The following is a 25,789-nucleotide window of genomic DNA, read 5'->3' on the forward strand; positions in this document are numbered from 1 at the left end:
GCATTACATGGAAACCCCTATTGAGGAGGCAATAATACGAGGACCAACACACTTGCAAGTCGCAACTCGGACCACCATTTGATCATGCCATTGGCACCGCGCTACAAGCAAGGCTTTTTGATCAAGCAGCAGTGCTGCCTTTTGGAGAATCTACCAAAGCCGGGCGTCCCGCCCGACCGGTCTCTCTCTCGTCGTCAGTACTTCTTAAGTTGACATTAGTGATGTCAATAAACTAACGGTGGTAGGAGGGTTAGCGCGCATGAAAAGTCTTAGCCCTTTTCGCAGGAGCACAGTGCAAGTCACGAGCTCAATCATTAGATTCCGTGGTGTTAGTGAAAGTGCGGGCTTTGACTAGGCGCATCTCTACACGGAGATACCAGCGGTGGACAACGATGGACATACAATGCATGCAGCATGGGGCATTCAGCTTCTAGGAGGAATCTGCTGCCCAATTTGGCATCATACCACGAATGCTACCCCCACTACTGTTCTTGTTACTCCTGCAGTGTCTCCCATCCACGCACGTACAGTACTACTCAAATAGCACCCGATGATCATAAAGTGTGAGAGAAAAATGAGAAGAGATCTATACGAGCATATGCTGATCTATACCTTCTAGATGGAGAAAAAGGAAAGGAAATGCACGAGATTCTGGTGTCGTCGTAGTGTGCTTACGAGTTGCAGCACGACAGGTTGAACATCTACCGCACGAGGCACCAGTAAAAAGGGGACGGGCGGGCAGCAGGCAGAATCGAATCGACCGATCTTGCGGTCCGAGCGTGAGTGGCGGTTCCAATTATGCTGCTACTGGCGCCTCTTGCCTGCCAAGCTTTGCTTTGGCTAGTGCGTTTCCTCGATTGGGGACGGTAGTGAGCGGGTGACGAAGGCCATGTAGAAAACAAGAAAAAAAAAATTTGGCCCAGGCGTGCAAGAGAGGGGGTGCGCGGCGGCCGGCAGCAATGGCCGACACCCCTGACGTCGGGGGAGACGGATCCTCTACGGTTGGTTCCTCTGCAGTTGCGTCACTAACGTGTGGATCCGAATTCACACGTCGGTAACTTAATCGCAGACACACCAGCTACAGTACAGATGATCTCCTTCCGACGCGGGGCGGCCGACCTCGCGGTCTGTAGATTTTCTCCCGACAATTGACGGCCGGAATGATGTTCTAGTTCGTCCCCAGGCTCGCAGCTGGATTCGCTGGCTGGGTTTTCCAGAAATGACGGCGAGGGATCGGAGCAACACCACGCAAGACTTTTCGTGCGTGGCTGGCGTATCTTCATTCGTTCCACGGTTCCTTGTTTTTAGCTTAATATTAAGAAACGTTTACCACTTTAACAACTTTTTTATACAATCGGCATTTATAACATGACTACAGAAACTATTTTAACATGGCATGAATCAGGTGACTGGTGGAGGAGATAGGTCATCACTTCGCCTGTCAATCTGCAAGGCTGGGGCCTGGAAATGGATGCAGGCTGGGACGCGCAACAGCTGTTCGACACACGGGCTTATAATATGTTCACAGAGGAGAGGCCCAAGCAAGACCCTAATGGATGGTAGTAGATCATCCAAACAGGCTCACCTCGAATCACACCAACCTGCCGGGGCCCATTGAGGCCCATCCCTCTCCGAGGGAAAAACTTTGGGGGTGGCGGCGGTACATCTGGCCCGCCGACAAATGGGCCTTCAGATGATCGCGAGCCCGAGACGAGAAACTGCACGACGCTTTTCTTCCTTAGGATCGAAGTTCCCCCCTTGCTGCTTCGGATCGAAGCTGCCAGCCTCTATTTGCAAATTGTAAGATCCTCCTGCCTTCTTGGCCTCCTCTAGTCCTGTGTCACCACCAGGATTCCACCTCCTCCTGCGACCGACGCCATTGCCAGAAGAAACCTTTGCCTAGAGACCTCTCGCTAGCCGGTCGTCGCTCCGTCTCCCTGCCGGCCCGCGTGCGGGCCAGCCGCAATGGAGGTGGTGAACACGCCCACCCAGGAACTCGCCCTCACAAACTGCGCCTTCGTCTCCGCCGCCGACCTCCGCCGCTTCCCCAACTCCATCGCCCTCGTCGGCGACGCCCTCGTCCTCACCCTACGATATCCTTGCTCCGCCAATTAGTCTATTTGTTCCGGTTGTGGTTGTTTGGAGCCTCCGTCCAGTGATCCCTCTTTTATTTATTTATTTTTCTTTTCTAACGAATACAATCTACCTGTGATCCCTCTTTTTTTCTTCTAACGAATACAATCTACCTGGCGAAGAGTTTGTTTAGTGCTGGGATGTCATTTATTTTTCGTTGCTCTAGGAAACAATGTGTGACCTCTGATTGAATTACTTAATCTGTCAACTGGACAACTGGTATTCATCTCAATGACATCCTCATCTCTCACATTGGGACAGCGTAGTTAGATTGTGTGTTGTTTGTAGAATGACAGCAGTGACAAGCAGTTACCTTAGTAATTCGTGTTGGATGCGCAAGTGTGCGTTTTGTAATTAGTTTTGAGTTTAGCTTTGATAAAATTTGGCTGCAAGTGTTGCTCAGTTCAGCTATTGAATTACTAGATTTGAGCAACTTTGTAGGCGAAGAACTTATGAACCAACTATTTGTGAATAACTTATGATGTCATTTAAGTTATGCATTTAAAGTTCTTGTTAAGTTTACTTTTGGAAGTGATTTTTGTTTCTCTTTTAAGTGTGTGCTCCTTAACAAGACACACAGCTCATGATACCGTTGCAAGTGGTCGCATTGCTTTGAATGGCATCCAGCGTCGGCAGGCAAAGGTTTCTTCTGGTGATTCTGTTGCAGTCAGCAGGTTTAAATTTTAACATGCCGCCGCAAGTTATGCTTCTCACAGTTATTTCTGTAGTCATTTATTTTGTTAATTTTGTGCTCAGCTTTGTTCCTCCTGAAGATTTCAAGCTGGCTTTGCTTACACTAGAGCTATCATATGTCAAGGCAAAAGCCAACCAAGAGCAGGTTTGCCTGCTCTTCAAGATCATCACGATAGTAATTTGTTAGCATTCAATTGAGGATGTTATGTGCATGAACTTGATTTGTAGTTGGATGCTGTTTTGCTTGCCGGACAACTGCGGAAAAGATTTCTTGACCAGGTAGGACATCTGTCTGCCATGGTTACCAGTGTTCTCTTTTGAATAGGGCTTGTTTCTTTGATGATTATATCAGGAAACTTTCCTTCTATCTGTCACTGACAACGTGTTGCATGTCGATAATTAGATTATGGATTGCTTTTAGTTGTGTCCCCAACCAAATTTTGCTCTTTGTAGGTCATGACAACTGGGCAAAAAGTAACATTTGAATTCTGTGGGACAAACTATATATTCATTGTAAATCAAGCGTTGCTAGAAGGCCAAGAGAGTTCCACACCATTGGACAGAGGGTTCCTGTCAAGTGACACATACATCATATTTGAGGCAGCCCCTAATTCGGGAATTAAGGTTCCTTCCAGTTCTTTTGTTACCTGCAAGTTAGGTGCATAGAAGACATTGTAATACCTTGTCTTATACATGCAGGTGATCAACCAAAAGGAAGCTGCTAGCAGCAAGCTTTTCAAGCATAAAGAGTTTAACCTGGAGAAGTTGGGTATAGGTGGATTAAGTGCTGAGTTTACAGACATCTTTCGCAGGGCATTTGCTTCTCGAGTGTTTCCACCTCACGTTGTTAGTAGGTAATTATCTAGAAAGAGTTCTTCTTAATGAAATGACACGCAGGTCTCATGCATCGTTCGAGGAAAAATAAATTATTTAGAAAGAGCTAGGATATTGGCACTCTCTCTGCAATTGGTAACATACAAAATAGTGGTTAATAACTAATTGCCCGCTACAGGTTAGGTATAAATCATGTCAAGGGTATACTTCTATATGGACCCCCTGGTACCGGGAAGACACTTATGGCCCGACAAATCGGGAAATTGCTAAACGGGAAGGATCCCAAGGCATGAATTTCTTGACTGAATATATCTTACAAATTTTCTCCAGGCCTGATTGAGCTCTTTACTTTTATATATGATTATACAGTTGTACTCATATAAACACAGTGGACAATGTTATGATTTATTCTTCCAGAATGTAGAAGGTATCAATAGTGTTTAAAGTACTGTCACATAGGCCTTGTGTTATCACAAGCAATGATGCCCAATAGTTGACTTTATTACATGTAACGTGTTGTCATGTACTTCTACATGACCAATTTTACTAGTTTTCATGAAGTTCTCAACTATTTAATTAGTTTTGTAACCTTCCATTTCCCTATGAAGTTGTCAACTTTATATCCAGTCAGAATTGTGTGAACCGGGATAAAAGTGTGCTTTTTTCAAGGTTGCAAAGTAATGACTATTGTCAGATCTCAGCTATGGTCCAGCTACATGCTTAACTTCAGTGTTTGGATCCCAGATTGTAAATGGACCTGAAGTCTTGAGCAAATTTGTTGGTGAAACAGAGAAGAACGTGAGAGATCTATTTGCAGATGCTGAGAATGAACAGAGAACACGTGGTATGGTGTCTCAAGAAAAAAATGTCTTTGCTTTTCTTATTTACTTTCATTTCTTTTTATTTATTTGTCTCAAATTCTGTGGCTCAATTTAGGTGATGAGAGTGACCTTCATGTCATCATCTTTGATGAAATTGATGCTATCTGCAAGGTAAATAACCTGTACCATTTGCTTCACATCCTTATATATTTTCCACTTATTTCAAGCTCTCCGAGCAGAGTTGAGGATGAGCTGTATCTTTCCTGTAGATAGCTCAGTGTTGAATTTTTCAATCACATCATTTTGGTAGCAGGTAGCTTTAGATTGTTCCTGACATTTTTTGCACATCTGTTTTTTGCTTTTTAAAATGTGAACATATCTCCAAAATTCTATGTTCTGCCCATCATATGAGAAATAATTATTGAGCATCAGATGTATATTATTTGTGAATACAATCTATCGTTTCTCAAATACATTGCATTAGCTGAGAACCAGGATATCGTTTTTTCTCATGATTCTTCTTAGCTAATACCAGCTTTTATTTTTCTATGATTTGTTTTGCATTACATTTTTCGCAGAAACCTGCTTGTTTATATTTCCTTATAAATTACAACGAAATTATCGTAACTTCGTGAAAATCCGATTGTGCAGTCAAGAGGTTCCACCAGAGATGGTACAGGTGTACATGACAGCATTGTAAACCAGCTACTAACAAAGGTATTTTTCCTAAAATTTGAGTTATGGACAGTTTTTTCATGTGTGTATTTAATGATATGTAACCAAGCTGTATACTATTTAGATAGATGGTGTTGAAGCACTAAACAATGTTCTGCTTATTGGAATGACGAATAGGAAAGATTTGCTTGATGAAGCTTTGTTGAGGTGAATTCTTACACTGTTACTGGTTATATATATATGACACTAATAATAATGACACTAGACATAATCTGCTCAATCTTTGGCATATGCATTCAATAATAATGACACTAGACATCTTCGCTATTGAGAGGCTTGCAAGGATTTAATGTCAAACTCTGCCTAATGATTTATGATATTTGGCACTCAGGCCTGGAAGATTGGAAGTACACATTGAGATAAACCTACCTGATGAAAATGGGCGCTTCCAAATTCTTCAAATACACACGAATAGGATGAAAGAGAGCTCTTTCCTTTCGCCAGATGTTAATCTGCAAGAGCTTGGTATGTCTGATGTTCCTCTGCTACAAGCAAAAGCTGATAATTTCTGCTGCCTCATATTTATTGATAATAAGACTGTGTGAACTCTGCAACATAATTATCATGCAAAGCACTTAAAATAACATCTTCTTGCCTGAATGAAGCTGCACGAACTAAGAACTACAGTGGAGCAGAATTGGAAGGTGTTGTTAAAAGTGCAGTTTCATATGCTTTGAACCGTCAAATTAGTATGGATGACCTTACCAAGCCTTTGGATGAGGAAAGCATTAAGGTCACTATGGATGATTTTGTGAATGGACTTCAAGAAATTACCCCCGCATTTGGAGCATCTACTGATAACCTTGAAAGATGCAGGTTTGTACTAAACATCACAATAGAATATTCGCTTGATGATTTATATGGTCTAGGGGCTTATTGGATTAATTAACATGCTTCAAATATTATAAAGATTCATTTCTTGTGATGCCTGATTGTGTATCACTTTTAAAAAAATTTCTAATCCGCATATGGTTAAGGTCTTAGAGACACCAGTACGCTACTATCCTATTCCATTTTTCATAGGGCTGTGCATTTTGCGCTGACATTCTTAGACCAGATGTTGTCAGCTGTCATTCATGAATGGAGATCCATCATTTAAAGAAACAGGAAACTATAATTTGGATACTATATTCAGCAGATACAAATGTCTTAAAGATAAAAGAACTATTATATGTTTGAAATTTCCTAGTGAAATCATATTATTTTGTTGTTTGATCTGTGAGAGATTTCAATCATGTGTTTCCTTTGCGAAAACTCTGGTCTTGATCATAAAAATGTGCACAAGATTTATGTAATTTCTCACACAGATGTCTTTATGCAAAATCTGTAGGTTGCGTGGTATTGTTGACTGTGGCAATCCGCATAAGCACATTTATCAACGAGCTATGCTCCTAGTGGAGCAGGTTAAAGTTAGCAGAGGTAGCCCTCTTGTCACTTGCCTCTTGGAAGGACCGGCTGGAAGGTGCATTTCTGCCACATGTTAGCCTTATCTTTGTTTGAATCTTCTGGAACCCCATTTCATTTCTATTCAATTGGATTTCAGTGGTAAATCAGCTACGGCAGCTACTGTTGGCATCGATAGTGATTTTGCTTATGTAAAAGTTGTAAGTTCCTCTGTTCCCACAGCAGTTGAGAAGCCATATATTTTTTAATTATTATGTTAATTTCCTTTCTTGTTCTATCTGGGAGTGTAGCTTTGAATTGTTATTCTTGTTCACAGATATCAGCTGAGACAATGATTGGTTGCAGTGAAAGCAGCAAGTGTGCACAGATATGCAAGGTTAGAGAACCATTATGCTATGATGTTTTCTAACTATCTGGGAAAGTGTACCTTGTTTCTCAGCTGCCACTTGTTTCTATGTTTGTGTAGTTATTTATTTTATTAAATATTGTGTTTGCTAAGGAACATGATGAGGTCTTGTACCTTTTTTTGCTGTTGCTGTACAGGTTTTTGAGGATGCATACAAATCTTCACTGAGCATCATAATTCTCGATGACATAGAGAGGTAAAAAGTTCGTGAGCCCAGGAATTGAACAAACTGTGGTCATTTTACTTTCCTTTTGCTCTTTTCACTTGCCCTACTTCAGAGTTCTGTTTCTGGACAATCTTTTAGGTTACTGGAGTATGTTGCTATTGGACCCCGCTTCTCAAACTTGATCTCACAAACGCTTCTGGTTCTCCTCAAAAGGGTTCCTCCGAAGGTTCGCTGCTGCCTTTTGTTTCTGATCAACATATTTCTTTCTTGCTATCCCGAAATGTACTTGTGGTCATATGGGAGTCAATGCCATAGATTGATATTTGAGAAATTAAATTAAATTCTTGATGGTAAGGAAAACAGTTCTCTTTGTTCATTCTTTTTTGTTTGTAGGGGAAGAATTTGCTTGTGATTGGAACGACAAGCGAGGTGGGATTTCTAGAGTCCATTGGCATGTGTGATGTCTTCTCTGTGACCTACCATGTTCCTAAACTGAAGAAAGAGGATGCCAAAAAGGTAATGAAATATTCAGACAGACATGTTAATTGATATTTAGTTGCATGATAATGTCAGGACGTTTGTGTTTGGTAAGCTGGGCGTTGGGCAATGCTTTTGGAACATTATTGAATGGATCGTTCAGAGACTTGAATCATATTGGTCCTTGTTCACAGGTGCTACAGCATCTCAATGTGTTCAATGAAGGAGATATCGATGCAGCAGCGGAAGCATTGGATGATGTAAAATTCTATCCTAATTACTTACCAGAGGAAAGCAAACCATTAGGGCAAACTCTTAGTGTCTTTCTGATGATGCAGATGCCACTTAAGAAGTTATATACACTCGTTGAGATGGCGGCACAGGGGAGGACTGGAGGAAGTGCAGAAGCAATTTATGCTGGAAAGGAAAAGATTGATATTGACCATTTCTTTAGCATCTTGGGTGATATTATCCGCTATTAAGCACAGGTCATGCATATTGTTTACGTTGTGCTCTGTAAATTTGTGATGCATATTAAACCCGTGTGGGCAAATACTCCATTCAACTCCAAATATAGGTTATTTTAGAATTCCAGCCAATCAAACTTCTTTTTAACCTGGTCCAATGTATAAAAAGTTGCATAGATTGACAATATATAATTGGTCCATTTCTTTTTAACACAAAGAGAAGACCTGGATGTGCTCCATTTCTATGCTTGTCCTCTTATGCTCACAGCTATATATATAAAAAGCTCATGTCCAGAAATACATTATATATAGGACGGCTATTACCATTGGATGCCACTCGACGATGACTTTACATATATCAAAGGCCAAGGGCATCTACCATAACCCGTTGCACAGGAAGGAAAACTGTAGCTTATCTATGCCGATCTGCAATTCCGCAGGTGTCGGCGCTGGCGACAATTAAACGAATCTAACCAGCAGCATCGCCAAAGCCTCACGAGGCAACACACACCCTTTTTTTTTGTGCTTTCTATTCATTTTCCGGTGATCTTTCTCTGACACACTTCACCGCTCGCTCGATTCGGAGGACAAAACAAACGACAAAAAGCTCGACCTGGGCGCAACAAAGCTCGAAGGACGTGTAAAGCAAACGGCTCCTCCTCCGCACCGGCCGTTCTTCCTACGACGAGCCGGCGGCGCACGCCGCCAGCACCCGCTTGGCCTCTTCCCCGACCCCGGGCCTCAGCTTGGCGAGCCTGCACGACTGCTTCTTGATGAGCCTGCGCAGCGACGGGTGCTCGCTGGGCACGACCGAGTAGTCGTCGTGGAACTCCTCCATGCCCTCCGGGGCGAGCTGCCACACTAAGGCGGCGGCGCCCGCGCCTCCCCGGGACGCCGACGCGTAGACGATGTCGTAGATGGCCTTGTAGAAGACGTCGCGGTGGGAGGGGTCGAAGCCCTGGGCGCGGTGCGACAGCCCGAACTCGGTGGTGAGCACCGGCTTGTTCAGCTCCTTGTCCCCGTCCTCGATGTGGGAGGACACCCACCGCTTCACGAACTGGAGCTTCTCGTTCACCGTGGCGTGCTGCTTCTGCAGCCTGAACACGCAGGGGCGGAACCAGGATTTGAGCATAGGGGGGCACTTAAGCATACAACAATCATACATGATGAAATATATACAAGACAATAGCATAGATAATATCTAAATAAAAGTTTATTTTACGATATACATAAAAGCTAAAAAAAATTAGGTGAATATTACAGAGAAAAAGGGAAAAATTCAATTAGCACTAGGTCTCCAGCATCAGAAAAATATAGATATCATGGTAATAATAGAAACAAAGGAGATAACAAGGAGAACATAAAGACTAGTCCTAAATAATATAGATACAGTTGGAGATCAACATGAAGAGAGAACAAGCAAGCAAAACACTAACTATATTTGTTAACTAGCTATTGAATTGTACCGTATAGGAAAAAGAAAAGAAATAAAAAGACAATAGAAAGACTAATCCTAGATTATTAGGGAAGAAAAATAAGCAATTAAAGTACTAATTAGCATTATCACATTGCTAATTGAATGATTAACTAGCTAATTAAAGAGGGAGCATGGTGGAGGCACCGGCATGTTGGGGGTGCCAGGCCCCCCTCAGCCCCTCCCTCCCTCCGCCACTGTGAACACGCACGCACGGTCATGGTCGATCAATCGTTTTCCTCACTCACTGGATCGGTGAAATGCTGGCACTTACCAGGTGTCAGGGTAGAGATGGATGGAAGCGAAGTCGATGTCCGGGATCTTGGCGTTGCGGATGAAGTCCGAGCCGTAGTTGTTGTCCTTCCAGACGCCCGGGTTGACGTCCCGCTTGCTCTCCGGGCTCGTCGGCCCGTAGAACCCTTCGGTGCCGACGGTGAGGAGATGCTTCTTGTCGATGGACTTGACGTACGCCGCCATCTCCTCGATCCAGCGCTGCAGGACAGGAGTAATTCAATCCCACCAATGCAAATTTGACCACCATCACATCACCACAGGCAGGTAAAATAACCACAATTTGGAACGTGGATGAACGCATCGATAGATGAAAACGATCACGGTCACCGACGCGACCAATTGAAAAAATTGACGGCGGCGGCGGGATAAAAATAAAACTCACCTGCAGCGTGTCGCCGGATGGGTCCGTGGTGCAGCGGGGCTCGTTCATCAGCTCCCACGCGAGGATAGTGGGGTCGTCCCTGTACTCCACCCCTGTCAAGTGGTTCTTCCTCGTCAGCAGCGTCTGCGCCCAAAAAGCGTCAACAGGCCCGGGTTAATTTGGATCGCCACCGACACCCCCAAATTTCACTTTCACCCATGGTGACTGACGGTTAGTTAACCGACACTGCTGCAGTGTCCGCTACAGTAAACTAAAATCCGCGAGCTCGATGGGATTGGGATTTGGGAACCAGGCAACCAGCTGAGAGAAAGAGAGAGAGCTGACCTTGAGGTAGGCTTTGAAGTAGTCGCGGATGGCGGGGTCGTAGAAGAAGGAATCGTTGGAGGCGGAGAGGCCGACGCCCTCCTCCCACGCCCACCGCACGTACTGCGTCTTCCCGCCGTACGCCTCCAGGTTGTTCGCCAGGCTCAGGATCAGCCGCACCCCGTGCCGCCCGGCCTCCACCACCACCCAGTCCAGCGCCTGCACGCCGCCGCAGTTCCCTTCCATTAAAGCCCCAGCCCCAAGAAGCACGGCATTTCCGGGCGGGTGAAATTAAGGAGCTTTTATTTCTTACCTTGAAGACGCGCGTGTCGAAGTGGCCGGGGGAGACCTGGAGCGCGTTGTAGGCGCCGTCGTTGAAGGCCCAGGAGCGGCACACGGTGAGGCCCATCTCGGCGGCGGCGCGGAACATGCGGGACACGCGGTCGCGGCTCCGGGGCTCCACGGCCTGGTCCATGAGCCAGTAGGAGTTCCACCCGTTCGGGTAGAACGGCTGGCCGTCCAGGAACAGCTGCGCGCCGCGCCGCTCCACGAAGGGCGCCGTCACGGCGGCGGCCGCGCGGGAGGAGGAGGAGGAGGGCCCGGCGCCGGAGCCGAAGCCGAAGCCGGAGGCGGGCAGGGACGAGAGCGAGATGTGGCGGAGGTCCACCTCGCCGAAGGTGAAGTAGAGCAGCGCCACGCAGGTGGCCACGCCGAGGACGTGGTACAGGGCCAGGCCGCCGCCCACCGCCATTGTCGCCGGTGCGAGCGTCGGTGGGGGTGGTCACGGGGAGATTGGGGCGCTAGTGCTATGGGGCGACCATGCGGAGTGGGATGCTCCCTAGATGTTCTAGAAGGCGGAGTGGGGCGGAGCAGAGGGCGGAGTGGGGCGGAGCAGAGGGCGGAGTGGGGCGGAGAGTGGAGTGGGAGGAGAGGAGGGGGGCTGTGGACTGTGAAGTAGGAGGAGGGGCCAGTGGTTGCGACAAGTGGTAGCTCAGCTCGGGCGGCACGGCGTCGGCGGTAGCTGTGCGGTGTGCAGCTGAAGACCAGGAGGAGATTTTGCCCCTAGAACCTCCGCGAAGTTGAAATTGTACTTTCACCCTCCGAAAACGTCGGCCAAGGGCCCAAGGCCTCGAGCTCGAGGGGATGCCTCTTTCTATGGATACGATACGAATAAACTTGAATGTAATGCATGATTTGTCGGGGTCATTGATTGTCCATAATGTAGGGCTTCACCGCTGCAGCACCGCATGTGGGCTACATAACGTTGATAAAATCCTCAACGCACAACCTCTTTATCCTCCATCCAACCTTGTTGTACCAGTCCCGCATGATTGACGCGTCAAGGTTAATGAAAAGGATGTTTAAAAGGCCTAAATTTGTGTTAGTAGTACGTAGCTTTGTTTTAGATAAGCCAAATTATATGTACTTCTAGAAAAAAAATAATTGCCACTATTCATAAGTATAGTTTATCTATGAAAAGCTCTAAATTGTTGTAGAATTTATCTATGAAAAGCCAAATTATTTGTGTTAGAGAAACTCAGAAAAGTTGGCACGCCATGAGGTCACAGGCTCACAGTTCACATGATTCCTTCAGATCTCAGGCACACCGCCCCAAAGTCAGGTAAAGGACACAGAGCCCCCCCGGCCCACATGCTTAGGTACTAGTCACCACTTAACCAACACAGCGCCAGAAAAATGGTCCTTGTCCCTAGATCTCTCCTGCTCGACCTGCCATCGTCAGACCAGCTCCATGACAATAAAAATGAATCGGCATACGGCCCTAATTGATTTCAGGATCATTAAAAACTGAAAGCCAAATTGCCTAGCTCTTGTTTAGTTCACCCTCAACTCTCAACTTTAGCACTATGCAAAAAAAAGATTCTCCATCACATCAAACTTGCGGTACATGCATGGAGTACTAAATGTAGACGAAATTAAAAACTAATTGCATAGTTTTGTTGTACTTTGCGAGACGAATCTTTTGAGCCTAATTAGTCAATGTTTTAGTCAATGTTTGGACAATAATTCATAAATACAAACGAAACACTACAGTGTGCTACAGTGCTGTAACAGTAATTTGGCACCTTCAAACTTTGGCAACTAAACAAGGCACTAGTCGAGATGCCAAATCTCAGTCTCCAAAGCGGCAAAACCCAGAACTTAAACCCCAGTGTGCAAAACGTAGCACAAATTTGGGCATCCTGGGCCCACCCTACTCTCCCTATGATGCAGACAGTTCCTTGACATTTATGACTTCCAGAGAAGAGAAGAATGGGTGCCTGGTGCCCTGGTCCCATGGAGCGAAGGACGGAGTTCGTTTGCTTGTCCTCGTTTGTTTGCGGAGATTTCGGCGATCCCCTGTTTACTATTCCGGGCAATGCATTTACTGCACTGTTTTCACCCCCCCAACTTCGAGTGCATGTTTTCTCAAAGATAACAGTATAGATTACCACGTGCAACAGTGAGCCCTGAGCCCATCTCGCTCGCCGTGGTGCGAGCAGTAAACTAGACACGTAGTGCGGGACACACTGCACAAAGGATAACAAACTCATTTAAGAAGCCGAGCAGGCACACTGTATCTCACTGTTTCTTTTTACCAGATGATGAAGCAGGCAGCCAGGCAGCGTATAAAATAAAGTCTTATTACCAAACCGATGTGCGGTCACATGCGCCGGGTTTACGGTTTAACCTCGGGGTCTGTTGACTTTTCTCCCCCCATATTCTTCTCTCGGTGACGCGCGCGGGGGGGGGGGGGGGGGGGGGGGGGGGGGGGGCTTGCTTGGGCTTTCAGCTTGTGATCGCCTAGCTTTCCGAAGCGACCGGGAATCGAAGCCCGATCTGCCTCCTGTCCGTGGGTTCGTTCCTTGAGATCAACTCAACTGCACGAGTGAAAACTGTGAAAGCGTGTGTTGCACTTGCAATCTGTATTGGGTCGGATCATGTCATATTGTCACCGCTGCAGGTTAGGGTTAATCGAAGATTGGACGCGAGAAAGCCAGGTCTCAACCCTCGTTTTCCAATCAGAAAAGCAGGGCACCACCGTCAAAAGGATCAGGAAGCGGCGGGCGGGTCAGGGCGGCGATTGGGAAAGCTAGTAGCTCCCACCGCCGGGATCTGATGTTTCGGCCGGGCCCGGAGTTGGCGCTGCCCGGAATCACAGGAGCGGCACGCGGAACGTGTAGTACGCGTCTAGCGCCTGTCCCTCCGCCGACAGCCCGTGAGTTGGGCGGAATTGATGGCCGGTTGCCCCACCGGCCACCGGCTTGGGGCGACCGTGCCTACTGCACTGCGTGTCAGCCAGCGTGTGTAAAAACAAACAAAAATACCACACTGCCACTGCATGCGCGTGATTCTGTGACTCGCGGCTCTGACGCGTGGGTTCATCGCGTTTTCGTTTTTCGTGGAGGGGCAAACGGGCCGCGAAGGACCTCCCAGGTCCACAAGGCCCGCTTTCTGTTTGGAGAGAGAGAGGCTGAATGGATCCACTCGACTAAATTTTTTAGTAATTTTTTAGCGCCAACGTGACGTTTGTGTTTCGGCGCCAAAGCTTTCTTTACCTCTGCTCCATTTCTTGTTGGCGCCAGGAGGTCCTGTTGGCGCTGCTCTGTTGATCGCCAGGAGTCCTGTTACTCTATACTTTGTCGCACAGAGTACACGAAAAATAGAGAGAGCTCTTTTAAAGGAAAAAAATGCAGGAGAAATGTTCATAGTTTATACAAATTCAAAAAAATTTAATATATCCAAAGTGCATACAAATACCCTATCACACTCACTCCCTCACAGCAAACAAAGCATCGGTAAGTTGGTCACGAAAAGTGTTCATGTTTCCATCTTCATCACCTAGATGATTGTAGACCCCTCTTGGTTGAGATGAAGAGGACAATGCCATTGGCATAAAGTTTTCATCTTGATCGCACATGTCAAAGTCCATATCTCCAAGAGCACTTTCTCAAATGAAATTATGAAGAGCCATGCATGCAAGGATAATTTTGGATTATTTTGCCATAGGATAACTTGGTAAGTTCAATAAAATCCTCCCGTTCATCTTCAAAACACCAAAAGAGCGCTCTATGACATTGCGAAGTGAGGAATGTAAATAATTGAAATGCTCTCTTTTACCACTTGGTCTTGAACCATTTCGAAATTCTGGCAAATGATACTTTGTCCCCTATATGGCGCGAGGTACCCTAATTGGTTAGGGTAACCTGAATCAACAAGATAAAATTTGCCTACAAACAATAATATTTAAAAAAATATTAGCAAATATAAACCTCACAAATTATAAAAAGGGAACGTGTCATTTCAATTTACCTTGTGGTGGATGCGGGAACTAGTCCCATTATAGCATCATTGAATACCCTCATGTCATGCACTAGTAGTTGATGATTCAGTTTCAAATTCCTCCTGCATTGCCTTTTGGACCACATTGGCAGTAGCCTGCATAGTCCCCCACGTGCCTTTCATTATCTTCATCAAAGGGCTCTTCACTTTCTTCATCGGGCTAGTGACAGTAGTATTGGTACTACTGCTCTTCCTCTTCAAACTACCAATACTCATAGGACTGCCATCTTGACCTCTATCCTCAGTTTCATTGTTCTCCTCATCATCATCCCTATCACACGGAATCTCTCCAGAATGCAAGTAGATCACCCATCAACAATTATTCCTTCAAACATCACTTCAAGATCTTCTAGACACTTTGGAGGGCCATACTTGAGCTTCTTCCTCTCAGGTTGTTTCTGAAAAAAACAAGAGGAAAATAAGAAGTACATTATAGTGGACAGATGGAGAGACAAACAGAACAAGGACAATTACCTTAGTGTGCTTATCCCAAAATGCTTCGCTTGCCACGATATCGCCTTGAGGAGTCTTGCCGAGTCCACTTACAATAGACCCAGAAGGTGAACAAGCTCTTAAGTTGATCCCATCTATTCTTGAACTGAATTTTAGAGTGATGCAAACCTTTGTGTACATAGAAAGCTGTTGCTATGTTGGTGTATGCTCTAGTAGTCATAGTTCCGTTGCTCCTATTTTCAGCCCTTATTTGCTCAACACAAAGGTTATAGAACACCACATTGTTGTTGAAACTGGTCCAATTAGCCTAGTCAAAGCTACCCTTCTATTTCATATTCAAATTAACATACCATGAGCACTCATAACAGAATAATGAAATTACTAATCAAGATCTATGTATAGAAAACAGACAAGTAATTAATAATTAACACACAAATATTTGTGAGGTACTAGCATTTGTCAAACAGAAGCAATTAATAATTAACACACTAACAATCTATCAACCACGTACACTGCAACTTCAATTTGGATCCACTTTCTCACCTGATTTCCATGGCCAACAACCTCCTCGACATCGTCGTCTTCTTCTTCTTCCGGGTAGGTGCCATAAGACTCTGAAGTTGTAGCACGAACGCGACCATGCCCACCAGCAGCACTTGAAGTTTGGCCGGTCGGCCGAGGAGCCCGATAAGGCTGCGCTGCAGGAGGATGGGGTGGCGCAATACTGTCACCATGGCTAGCGCTGGAGACATGGCTGGGACCAGCCTCACCACTAGCAGGGGCACCACGACCGGCACCTGGGACACGGCCGCCGCGGGCACCACGGCCGCCGCAGCCACCACTGGCCCCACGCCATGACCTCCAAGGGGGACGCTTGTCTAGGTACCGTTGACGCCATCTGAGGCCGCTCGGAGTGCATTGGCCGACTATGCACCCAAGATGTCCATAAAGGACAAGTCGTCGATGTCCTGTGCCTCAGAGTTTAGGTCCAGCTCGCCAACAGCCCAAACCGACAAAGGACGAGGCCGGCGTGCTTAATCTTGCACTGCCGTGATTGGGGGCTGACGCCGATGCGGAGCGGGGATGAACAACCGATTGCGGGGTGGGGAATTGGCTTCCCAAAACAGGACGTCGTCGTCGACGACATCTTCTAGGCGAACCATCTGGTGTCGACAGAGATCTACTGGCGGTGGAGGTGGGATGGGGCGGCGCGGTGGGAGGTAAGGGGCGGGCGGCTCGGAGAAGAAAAAGGGATCGGGAAGTCTGATGGGTGCGGCGTGGTGGAGAGGGCGGCTTGTGGGAAAACTAGATCGAGAGGAGGGGAAGTTAATGCTTCTGTGGTAGTGGGTAATTTCTCTGAACTCGTATGGACATTTTGATCTTTGAACAGTTTTAACTGGTTTAGCTGGGTGGAACTAGCTAAAAGATTTTTTTAGTTAGGAGGAGTTTTAGCTGGTCCTTTAGTTGATCACTTTGGATCCAAATCAACTAAATTTAACTAGCTGAACTTTAGTTGATGGATTCAAACGGGACCTAAGAGGGGGAGGGAATGTGTTCGTGCCGCGCGAGCTCGAGGAGTTCCCAGCGCCGCTGGTCACGCGCGCACATGGACGCAACGGCGATAGCGGGACACCTGCCGCTTCTGAGGAAGACGCGATCGGCTCATGCGGAGTGGCAGGATTTGGTTGGTCCATGGCCCATGGGGGGAGGTCCGCGCCTGCCGAACTGAGCCGTGGACCGTGGACGTGCGTGGCCGGTGGCAGCAAGCGCACGGCGCTGGGCGCGATTGGTAGCGCAGTTGGCGAGGACGAGTCAACGGGGCAAGCAGCGCGGTTTGCTAGGCCAGAGATGGAAAGATGCGACAAAAGGAGACTTTGATCAACATTTCTCAAATCTCGTTTGCTTATTTTGCATGTGACTGGCCTGTGCAATGGGTATGTGAAGTTTGTGGACCATGAGACACCGTATGTATGATGGGCCAGGAGATGCGGGCCTTTCCTTTTTAGTCAGCTTTGAACGCAACAACCCTGGCCAATGTTATGTGGACCTTGTGGGCTTCAATACATAGCGTTCTTTTCGGCCAATGAATGATCCGAATGTGAACGAACTGACAGTGTTTGAGGCTCGTTTCTTAATGGACTTCCAGTGTTTGAGATTAGTGCATGTAGCTCTTCACCATTTAATGCTGACCTCCTCACTCAACCCTAACTAGCACGCCACCGCCGCCTCCTCCCGCATGCTGTCACCCTCGCTAAGGCTGTCAAAAAAGTTCGAGGCTCGCGAGCTACTCGAACTTGACTCGTTAAAAACTCGATTCAAGCTCGGCTCAACTAAGAATCAAGCCGAGCTCAAGCCTGAGCTGAAGCGCGCGAGCTCCAGCGAGCCGAGCTCGAGCTATTCGATAAGGCTCGTTGTTTCTATCGCACGCCTACCTTCGTTAATTTTCGCTGTGTTTAGGGTTGAAACAACAGATCTGGGGGTGTTTAGAGGAGGGGGTTAAATTTTAGCTCCCGTCACATTAAATGTTTGGACACTAATTAGGAGTATTAAATCTAGACTAATTACAAAACTAATCACACAACCTCTAGGCTAAATCGCGAGACGAATCTATTAAGCCTAATTAGTCCAAGATTTGACAATGTGGTGCTACAGTAACCATTCGCTAATGATGAATTAATTAGGCTTAATAGATTCGTCTCGCGATTTAGCCTAGGAATTTTACAATTAGTTTTGTAATTAACTTATGTTTAGTCCTTCTAATTAGTACCTGAACATCCGATGTGACAAAACTAAAATTTAACCCATGATATCCAAACGTCCCCAAAGTGGGAGTCTGTCAACCTCACATGCCCCACTGTCCCACGCTCCCATGAAGTCAGTAACCAACAATGGCACAAAACTACGTACAAATGCAAATGCCCAGCAGGGCAGCAGCCCCAAAGCCACTCTCTCCATTCCCAAGGCTCCAAATTAGATACCCTGCTAAACTTTAGCACCTATCACATCGAATGTTTGGATATTAATTAGGAGTATTAAATATAGTCTAATTATAAAATTAATTGCACAGATGGAGTTTAATTCGCGAGACGAATCTATTAAGCCTAATTAGTCCATGATTTGACAATGTGGTGCTACAGTAACCATTTACTAATGATGGATTAATTAGCCTTAATAGATTTGTTTCGCGAATTAGACTCCATCTGTGCAATTAGTTTTATAATTAGCTCATATTTAGTCCTCCTAATTAGCATCCGAACATCTGATGTGACCCTACTAAAGTTTAGCACCTCGTATCCAAACACCCTCTAACTTCGTCTTTGCAGATCCGGAAGAAGTTTAGCACCTCGTATCCAAACACCCTCTAACTTCGTCTTTGCAGATCCGGAAGACCCCAAGTCCCTGCTTTTGTTTTGCCTCACAGCCATCCACTCGCTCTCGCCTAATGATAGCAAGCTCTGAAAATGTGTGTAGACGAGCCTATTCGAGTCGAGCTCGAGCCTTCGCGAGCTCCTGTCGAACTAAGCTCGAGCCTGCCTTTAAGCTCGGTCGGATCTCAGGCTCGAATCGAGCTCGGCTCATGACTTTAAGCCAGCCTCAATGGAATTGGAGAGTTTCATAGGCATTAAATTCCATACCACATCAACAATTTTGCTGACTTGGCAAGATCTTTATGAGAAGAGAGAAGGGGAAGTTTCATCATATGTGAGAGGAGTTTCATCCCTATGACACTCAACCGATATAGTTACCTATTTTCCAGTCTTGATAACAGTGCAACGAAACTATGTACTGAGACTGGCCTTATCGAACTCGAACGAGACTGCCAATATCGAACTCGAGCTTGAGGTGGCAGTCTCGCTCAAGCTCGGCTCGTTGACAGCCCTAACCCTTGCGCCCGCACCCGTGGCCGGGGCAAACGCTGTGCCTCCGCTGTCACCCGCCGTTGCCCCAAGACCGCGCCGCCACGCGCTAGTGCCGGCGCCGGCACCCCATGGCGCCGCTGTCCCTCCCCCACCACGCCGCACCTGCGCCCACAGGGTCGCGCCTCTATGCGCCTGCGCCGGTCCTCCTCCCACCACCATGCCGCACCTGTGCTCGGGCACCCTATGCGTCACCGCCGGTGCTTCCATTGCGACAACAAAAAAGAAGCAGTATAGAATGATGGTCTGAAATGTTGAATTAGGTTTAGAAAAATGTTGAATTGAGTTTTCCAAAATGTTGAGCTAGGTTATAAGAAACATTGAACATTATATTTTCTTTCAAAATGTTGATCAATGTTTTACAAAATGTTGATTTTACTCTTTTCAGATGTTGATCTAAGTTTAAAAAATTGTTGAATCTAATCTATTAAAATGTTGAGTTAATTTTCTATTTTTGAGCCTAATAGGTCTTAAAGTTACTACTCTTATCTAGCTTCCACAAGCTAGATAGGAGCCCCTTCTTTTTAACAATCTTTTTAGACAACTTCTCGAGAGAACTCATCAAAACTACTTATAGTGGAACTTCCATTCTCTTTTTATTTTGGTTTTCCCCGAAGAAAAACTTTCCGAGGGAGCGGGAGCTCAAGATAATTTTTAGAAGAATTTGTCAAGGAAACCTTTTCTAACGTTTGATGAATATTTGTTCAAACAAGTTCCCTCAAAAACTTTTCAAACGAGATCTTAGGAAACTTGTTCAATAAAGTTTTTTCCGAAAAAAATTGTAAGAAAAAGAACTCTTTTTTTAAGGAGCAATGGGGGCGGAGCCGGCAAAATTTCTGTTTACAGTTTATAGAGCTTCCTACAAAAGGCTATCTTGGGAGGGCCAGGGGGAGGGGGGGCAGTGAACAAAAGAACTTCTATAGATGAGTTTCTCAAAACTTCTTCTATTAATAAGTTTATAATGGTGAACTTATTTCAGAAATATCATAGAAAACCCTTTAAAAAATAGGGAGGAAAGGGGTGTCGGAGTAACATTTTTTTAGCAAGTACCCCCTCCATTTTAAATTGTAGGTCGTTTTAGTTTTTTTAGTTCATAGATATTATTATACATCTAGATATAGTATATGTCTAGATGCATAATAATATCTATGAATCTAGAAAAGTCAAAACAAACTATAATTTGAAATGGAGGGAGAAGGAGCAAAATAGGTAGAATGAGTGCGGAGAGAGGAAAATGAATGGCGCACGAGCCCGCAATAGGTTTTCCACGTACGTGGCCCAATGCAGAGTTGCAGACTGTGTTGTCGCGTACATGCAAAATCAATGATTGCATGTATTAGCCTAAACCTGTCATGCCACTTGGTGTTTTGGTCTAAACATACTTGCTGTTTAGTGATTAATGAGCAATTGTACGAGTATAAACAAATTGTTTTTTACTGCTCTGCCTTTGATCATCATTTCTTAATGTGTGATGGACAGTGGCATGGAACCTATACAGGTTGCAAAATTGAAATAAAACTGAATAATTTAGCTCCATCGTGGTCCTTTCAAGGTCTTATTCAGATAAAACTAATCACTTCCAATCCGTGTGGTTTGAAGTGGAAAATGAACCCATTCTCTCCTAATAAGTATGGATTAGAGGGGATTTCTATGTTTCCAAACAAACCTAATTTTACCAGAGCATTGAGGGATGACCACCACTTTAGCACTTATCCTCAGACGTTGACCGATTCAAGAATTTCCTGAGGCAAAAGTTAAAAAGTGCCCCTACCATGTATGTATATTGTAACTTTTTGCCAACGTGCTCGACTGTAAAGTATTGTTACACATGCTGATATTGATTTTGCCTATAATGCATTACCTGTTCGTTTCGCTGTAGTCTTGTGATAATGTAAGGAATCGGTGCTCCTAGGTTAAGAGGAGGATGGAGTGAAGTAGTTAAATTTAAAATCCTTAACCTATGGCTTCTGCTTCAAAATATAAACTAGATCATACTATCTAGATGTGCAATTTATGGTTGATCTAGTGATTCTTCCCACCCAAAATAAGTTTGGCAATCTAGAGCCAATCCTAGCAAGATACTAATCTAGAAAGTAAAGCACTCAAGTTGCAAGTATGAAATGCGGAAACATAAAGAAGTAGGTTAGGAAGAATGCAAACTCGGCACGACAATTTATCCCATGGTATCGGTAGGCAAATGTCACCTCTAGTCCACGTTGAAGCTCCACTAAGGATATGCTCCCGATCACAAAGTCTCTCCCGATCAAGGTCTTGGACTCGCTATAAAGGCTTGTGCCAAGCTGGATGAGAAGTTTGCCACTAAGGCAAGGCTCACCACTCTCTCTCTTCCGATCACCTTGACGTCGTATCCACTACGGAACTTCTCCATGAAGGAGGGGGTATCCTCGTCCCCCGCACATGGTCGTCGACGCCGCTCCACACCAAGCCGGAGGGTCAAAAACTTGCCGGCGAGCCACCAAGGCTCCAAGGCGCCAACACATATTGTACACTTGTGGTTCACTCCTTGGACCGATCACAAGGCAGACACATCTTGCGCCCTCTCCTCTCTAAGCCTATCCTAGTACTAATCACTCTTCTTGTGCTAAGCCTTTGATTAATCACTTATGCACTTTTGGTGGATTGGATGTATTCTCGATGTGTTTTGCACTCCAATGGACTCCTGCACACTCCAGCAACTACAAATGGGCGAGTGGAAGGGGTATAAATAGCCCAAGGCATCAATGAGCCATTGCTCCAACGGCTAGTTAAAGTTTACCATTGGATGTTCCAATGGTATTTTTTTAGCATCAGAATAAGTGGTGCTACCATATGCCTTCCGTATTTTGGCCGTAACTCCCAACTTCGAACTCCAATTTTGATAAACTTGTACTTGTTGGAAAGCTTATGAAATTCTACACAAGATTCTCAAAATATCCAGATCATTCAATCACTTTTTGAGTACCGGATGAATGCTAAAAGTCTTACAGTATTGTTGGACCTTTCGGTCACGATGTCGCTACTCCGTATTTATGTCATAACTTTTTACGCCGAATTTCGTTTTTGATGATCTTGTACTCGTTGGAAAGCTTTGAAACTACACAGGATTCTCTAAAAATACAGACCTTTTGATCAACTTTTAGCATTGGATGAATGACCTAAAAATCCGACGCATACAAATTTTGAAGCGTCGGACCTTCCGGTGCCCCTTACCCATTTGTCAACCTCTTTGGAGATTTTGACAAAGTAAATATGCAAACTCCGATGGTAGCATCAGATGATCCGATGCATGCCATTGTATGTTCATCAAATCATTCGTTGAGTGTATTTTTATAAGCACCGGATGTTCCTCTACTTAATTAGTTCGATGGTACCATCGGAACTTCCTATACCTATTTTTTAGTACATCTTATTTTAGGTATAACTTTCTACTCCGGAGTCCGATTTTGATGATCTTGGATTCTATGGAAAGCTTGTGAAGTATTATCAAAATCCAAGCCATTTGATCAACCCAAAAATAATTATTCATGGGACAAATCCATTTCATTCCTCTCTTTGTTCCAGCTTCAGTATCTTTCTTTGTGATGCATCCTGAAACCTATGAAACCCTACAAGTGCTCATTCTTAATTCCAATAATATATTGTCATTCAATCACCAGAATCACAATCATGGCTTAGAGGTCCATTTTTCTTACAGATAAATCAGCTTGAACTTTTCCCCTGCTTCCATCAGTCACTGAAGTTTGGCTGCCAGGAAAGGGACTCACTATGGTGATGATTTGTATATCCAAAAGTAAACCGGGAGATACTCAATCAATCTGCAGATGATACACACGCATTAACATACGCAATCCTCCTTCCTCCCTCCCCCGAGTAGAGCTGGGTAGTTAGCCGACAGGCCTCGTCGCATCAATTCCCATCGTCCTACTCAACCCGAATTGTTTAAGCAAGGTGCTTATCGCTCTACCAGTTTCATTAGCATCGCGCGTTTGGCGGTGCCGACCGATGCATCGGACGAGCTCATCTGAAGGAACAGGGAAGGAGCCCAAGCTCCTCGTGTGTCAGCGTTGTTATCCGAAGCCACACCGCCGACCCTACTACTCGAATTCCCATTGGCCGTTGCAGTTTCGGACACGAAACACTTCTCTCACCTAGTATTTTCATGATTCGTGCATAGAATAGAACCATGGTCTCTGATCATTTTTCTGGACCTTGAGAACGGACCTTGCGGCGGGCCGGGGCAGGAATGATGACTTGTCGGAGCATTATAAGAGCTCGTTTTGTCATGGAGCTAGGGCCGCTTTTATTTGTCGCTCATGAGCTTATCTTAGTCTGACTGACGTACTACACCTGGCACAGCATGTACTGGCCATGCCATTGGCAATCATTGTTTAGTTTCTAATTGGAAACGGTTGCTTCTCCACAAGTGGGTATACTATAGTATGGCATTATGGGCTCGAAACCATGTATTGTATGCGCCTACCACTCCTACGGTGCATCTCGCCCATAGCATACCGAAAGAGAGAGAAACCACGGGCCTTCTCTCCATTCTCTGCAGACACAGATGTCAGATCAATCCAAATATCTCCTTCGTGGAACTGTGCGCAACAATGCGCATCACACGAACATCAGCGGTTGATGTACATTTGCCGTGGTCGTCAGATTCTTCGGGCATGAGAATTGAGATGCGTCTGTCAGGAAGGATCGATCTAAATCGTTCGTCAGGTAAGCCGGTAGCCACATATGCGTACTATAGCTAGTACCAATAATGAAGGTTAGTGATGGCCGATGACTCGCTTTACAACTGAGAACACGACACGCACGCAGCGATGATGTCTGCAGTGTACTCGTGATTGCTAAGGATGGGAGATCTTGGATCGCTGGGCGCATGTGGATACGTTTTTCACGAGAGCGATTGCGATAAGCAATATAGCAACTGGGTGACCTGGCGGATGAAGAAATGTATTATGGCTGCCCACGTCAGGCAGTGAGCGAAATCGACCTGCACAGCTGCACAGTTGCAAAATTAATTTCGATTATTATGCACACATATCTTTCTACTAGCTACCCAATAATGCAGAACTGGCCATATGCATAGCAAATCCAACCCGTTCGCATATCTTCCTGCAGACTCGAATTATTTGATGGCGTGACGATATCAGCATGGAGCGAATTTCACGTGTTCATCTGCAAACTCAGAAGCCTAATCTCGGGTAGTCAGGTGACGACGGTGTTAGCTTCACATGCAAGCGTCCTGTGCTAGGAGAGCACATGAACAGTAGCGTTGTGCGTCGATGCGTCGGCGTCAGCATTGCCGCGATACGATGCGGATGGCCGGATGTTCGTATCGTCCTGTACGCTCCTGTGGCCGCGGAGGCGCCCGCGCGGATATGCGGGCCGGGGCGCGACGCATATCCACGCCACGCGGGTGAGCGCAGCCGAGGAGGTGCGCTGACCGTGCCGCCGCGCGGAAACTTCCGGCCTCTCCTGCGGCGGCGCGGCGGCGTCGTCGTTGGCAGCATCACCGCACGGGTGACCGCAGCGCGTCGGCCCGACCGAGTTGGTGACTGAGGACAGCGCGGAGGCGGGGACCCGTCGTGGAATTATTGGAGTCCCCGGGCACAGGGAACGAGGCCGGCCCCTCCTGCGGCGGCGCGGCGTCGTTGGCAGCATCACCGCACGGGTGACAGCAGCGCGTCGGGTGTTTTGGAGGAGGGGCACATCGAATGTTTGGATAAGTATTAAATCTAAACTAATTACAAAACTAATTACACAACCCTAGGCTAAATTGCGAGACGAATCTATTAAGCCTAATTAGTCTATGATTTGATAATGTGGTGCTACAGTAACCATTCAATAATGATGGATTAATTAGGCTTAATAGATTCGTCTCGCGATTTAGCCTAGGGGGTCTGCAATTAGTAATTAGCTTCTGTTTAATCCTCCTAATTAGTATTCGAATATCCGATGTGACAGGGCTAAAATTTAACCCCTCCTCCCAAACACCGTGGTGCGGGACCCGAAGTGGAATTATTGGAGTCCCCGGACACAGGGAACGAGGCCGGGCCGGGGGAGGTGGTTGGCTGGCTCCTGGATCAGCTGCCGCCGGGATTCTGCATGCATATGTTGTGCGCCCTTCTCTTGCCCACAGGGCCAGAACAGTCCCGGGCCTCCTGACTCCTGAGGGATCATGTACCGTTAAGCCATACACTGCCAACCACCTCCTCAACTTGCTGACAGTGGGGCCCTGTGTCATGGGCTGCATCACTATGAGCCTAAGGTCATGTAATAGAATAGCGTTGGGCCTGCGTGCTGACTCTGGGCAACCCAGCCCATGGTACTTGTGCCGACAGCAAAGGGAGAAGGGGAATGAACAACTAAAACCTCAAACACTATTTCTCTCTCGTCTACCTCCTGTTCGAGGCGGCGCCACCATTCTCCGCCTGTTGTGCGTGACGCCGGCGACCCTCTTCTCACTGCAGGAGCGTGACA

At 46.0% G+C, this 25,789-nt stretch overlaps 2 protein-coding genes across 2 annotated transcripts; one reads left to right on the forward strand and one right to left on the reverse strand.

Annotated features, from left to right (window-relative positions):
• Window positions 1–1,778: 1,778 nt before the first annotated feature.
• Window positions 1,779–8,375, forward strand: LOC101764358 (vesicle-fusing ATPase). The gene is made up of 21 exons (XM_004969875.3): window positions 1,779–2,093; window positions 2,712–2,807; window positions 2,890–2,971; window positions 3,055–3,105; window positions 3,280–3,450; window positions 3,526–3,680; window positions 3,839–3,947; window positions 4,405–4,504; window positions 4,597–4,652; window positions 5,133–5,198; window positions 5,281–5,363; window positions 5,548–5,681; window positions 5,822–6,032; window positions 6,547–6,678; window positions 6,760–6,820; window positions 6,937–6,996; window positions 7,164–7,222; window positions 7,331–7,418; window positions 7,586–7,708; window positions 7,864–7,929; window positions 8,008–8,375. Exons 1-21 carry the CDS (start codon window positions 1,966–1,968, stop codon window positions 8,149–8,151), a joined length of 2,175 nt encoding a protein of 724 aa, XP_004969932.1. The 5' UTR covers window positions 1,779–1,965; the 3' UTR covers window positions 8,152–8,375.
• LOC101764760 (mannan endo-1,4-beta-mannosidase 2) lies at window positions 8,369–11,581 on the reverse strand. The gene is made up of 5 exons (XM_004969876.4): window positions 10,903–11,581; window positions 10,611–10,808; window positions 10,287–10,409; window positions 9,885–10,102; window positions 8,369–9,233 (listed from the first exon to the last, which is right to left on the reverse strand). The coding sequence occupies exons 1-5, from the start codon at window positions 11,338–11,340 to the stop codon at window positions 8,816–8,818; spliced, it is 1,395 nt and encodes a 464-aa protein (XP_004969933.1). The 5' UTR covers window positions 11,341–11,581; the 3' UTR covers window positions 8,369–8,815.
• Between the last annotated feature and the right edge of the window lie 14,208 nt (window positions 11,582–25,789).

The sequence above is a fragment of the Setaria italica genome, chromosome V, assembly GCF_000263155.2.
Source record: "Setaria italica strain Yugu1 chromosome V, Setaria_italica_v2.0, whole genome shotgun sequence".
NCBI lineage: Eukaryota > Viridiplantae > Streptophyta > Magnoliopsida > Poales > Poaceae > Setaria > Setaria italica.

Excerpts from the sequence above, each read along its gene's own strand:
- LOC101764358 (XM_004969875.3), top strand. The coding sequence starts at position 1,966 with ATGGAGGTGGTGAACACGCCCACCCAGGAACTCGCCCTCACAAACTGC. Across the intron at positions 4,505-4,596 it reads GAATGAACAGAGAACACGTG|GTGATGAGAGTGACCTTCAT; the intron begins GTATGGTGTCTC and ends GGCTCAATTTAG. Across the intron at positions 6,821-6,936 it reads ATTTTGCTTATGTAAAAGTT|ATATCAGCTGAGACAATGAT; the intron begins GTAAGTTCCTCT and ends TCTTGTTCACAG.
- LOC101764760 (XM_004969876.4), bottom strand. The coding sequence starts at position 11,340 with ATGGCGGTGGGCGGCGGCCTGGCCCTGTACCACGTCCTCGGCGTGGCC. Across the intron at positions 10,809-10,902 it reads TCGACACGCGCGTCTTCAAG|GCGCTGGACTGGGTGGTGGT; the intron begins GTAAGAAATAAA and ends GGCGGCGTGCAG. Across the intron at positions 9,234-9,884 it reads CATCTCTACCCTGACACCTG|GCTGCAGAAGCAGCACGCCA; the intron begins GTAAGTGCCAGC and ends CTGCGTGTTCAG.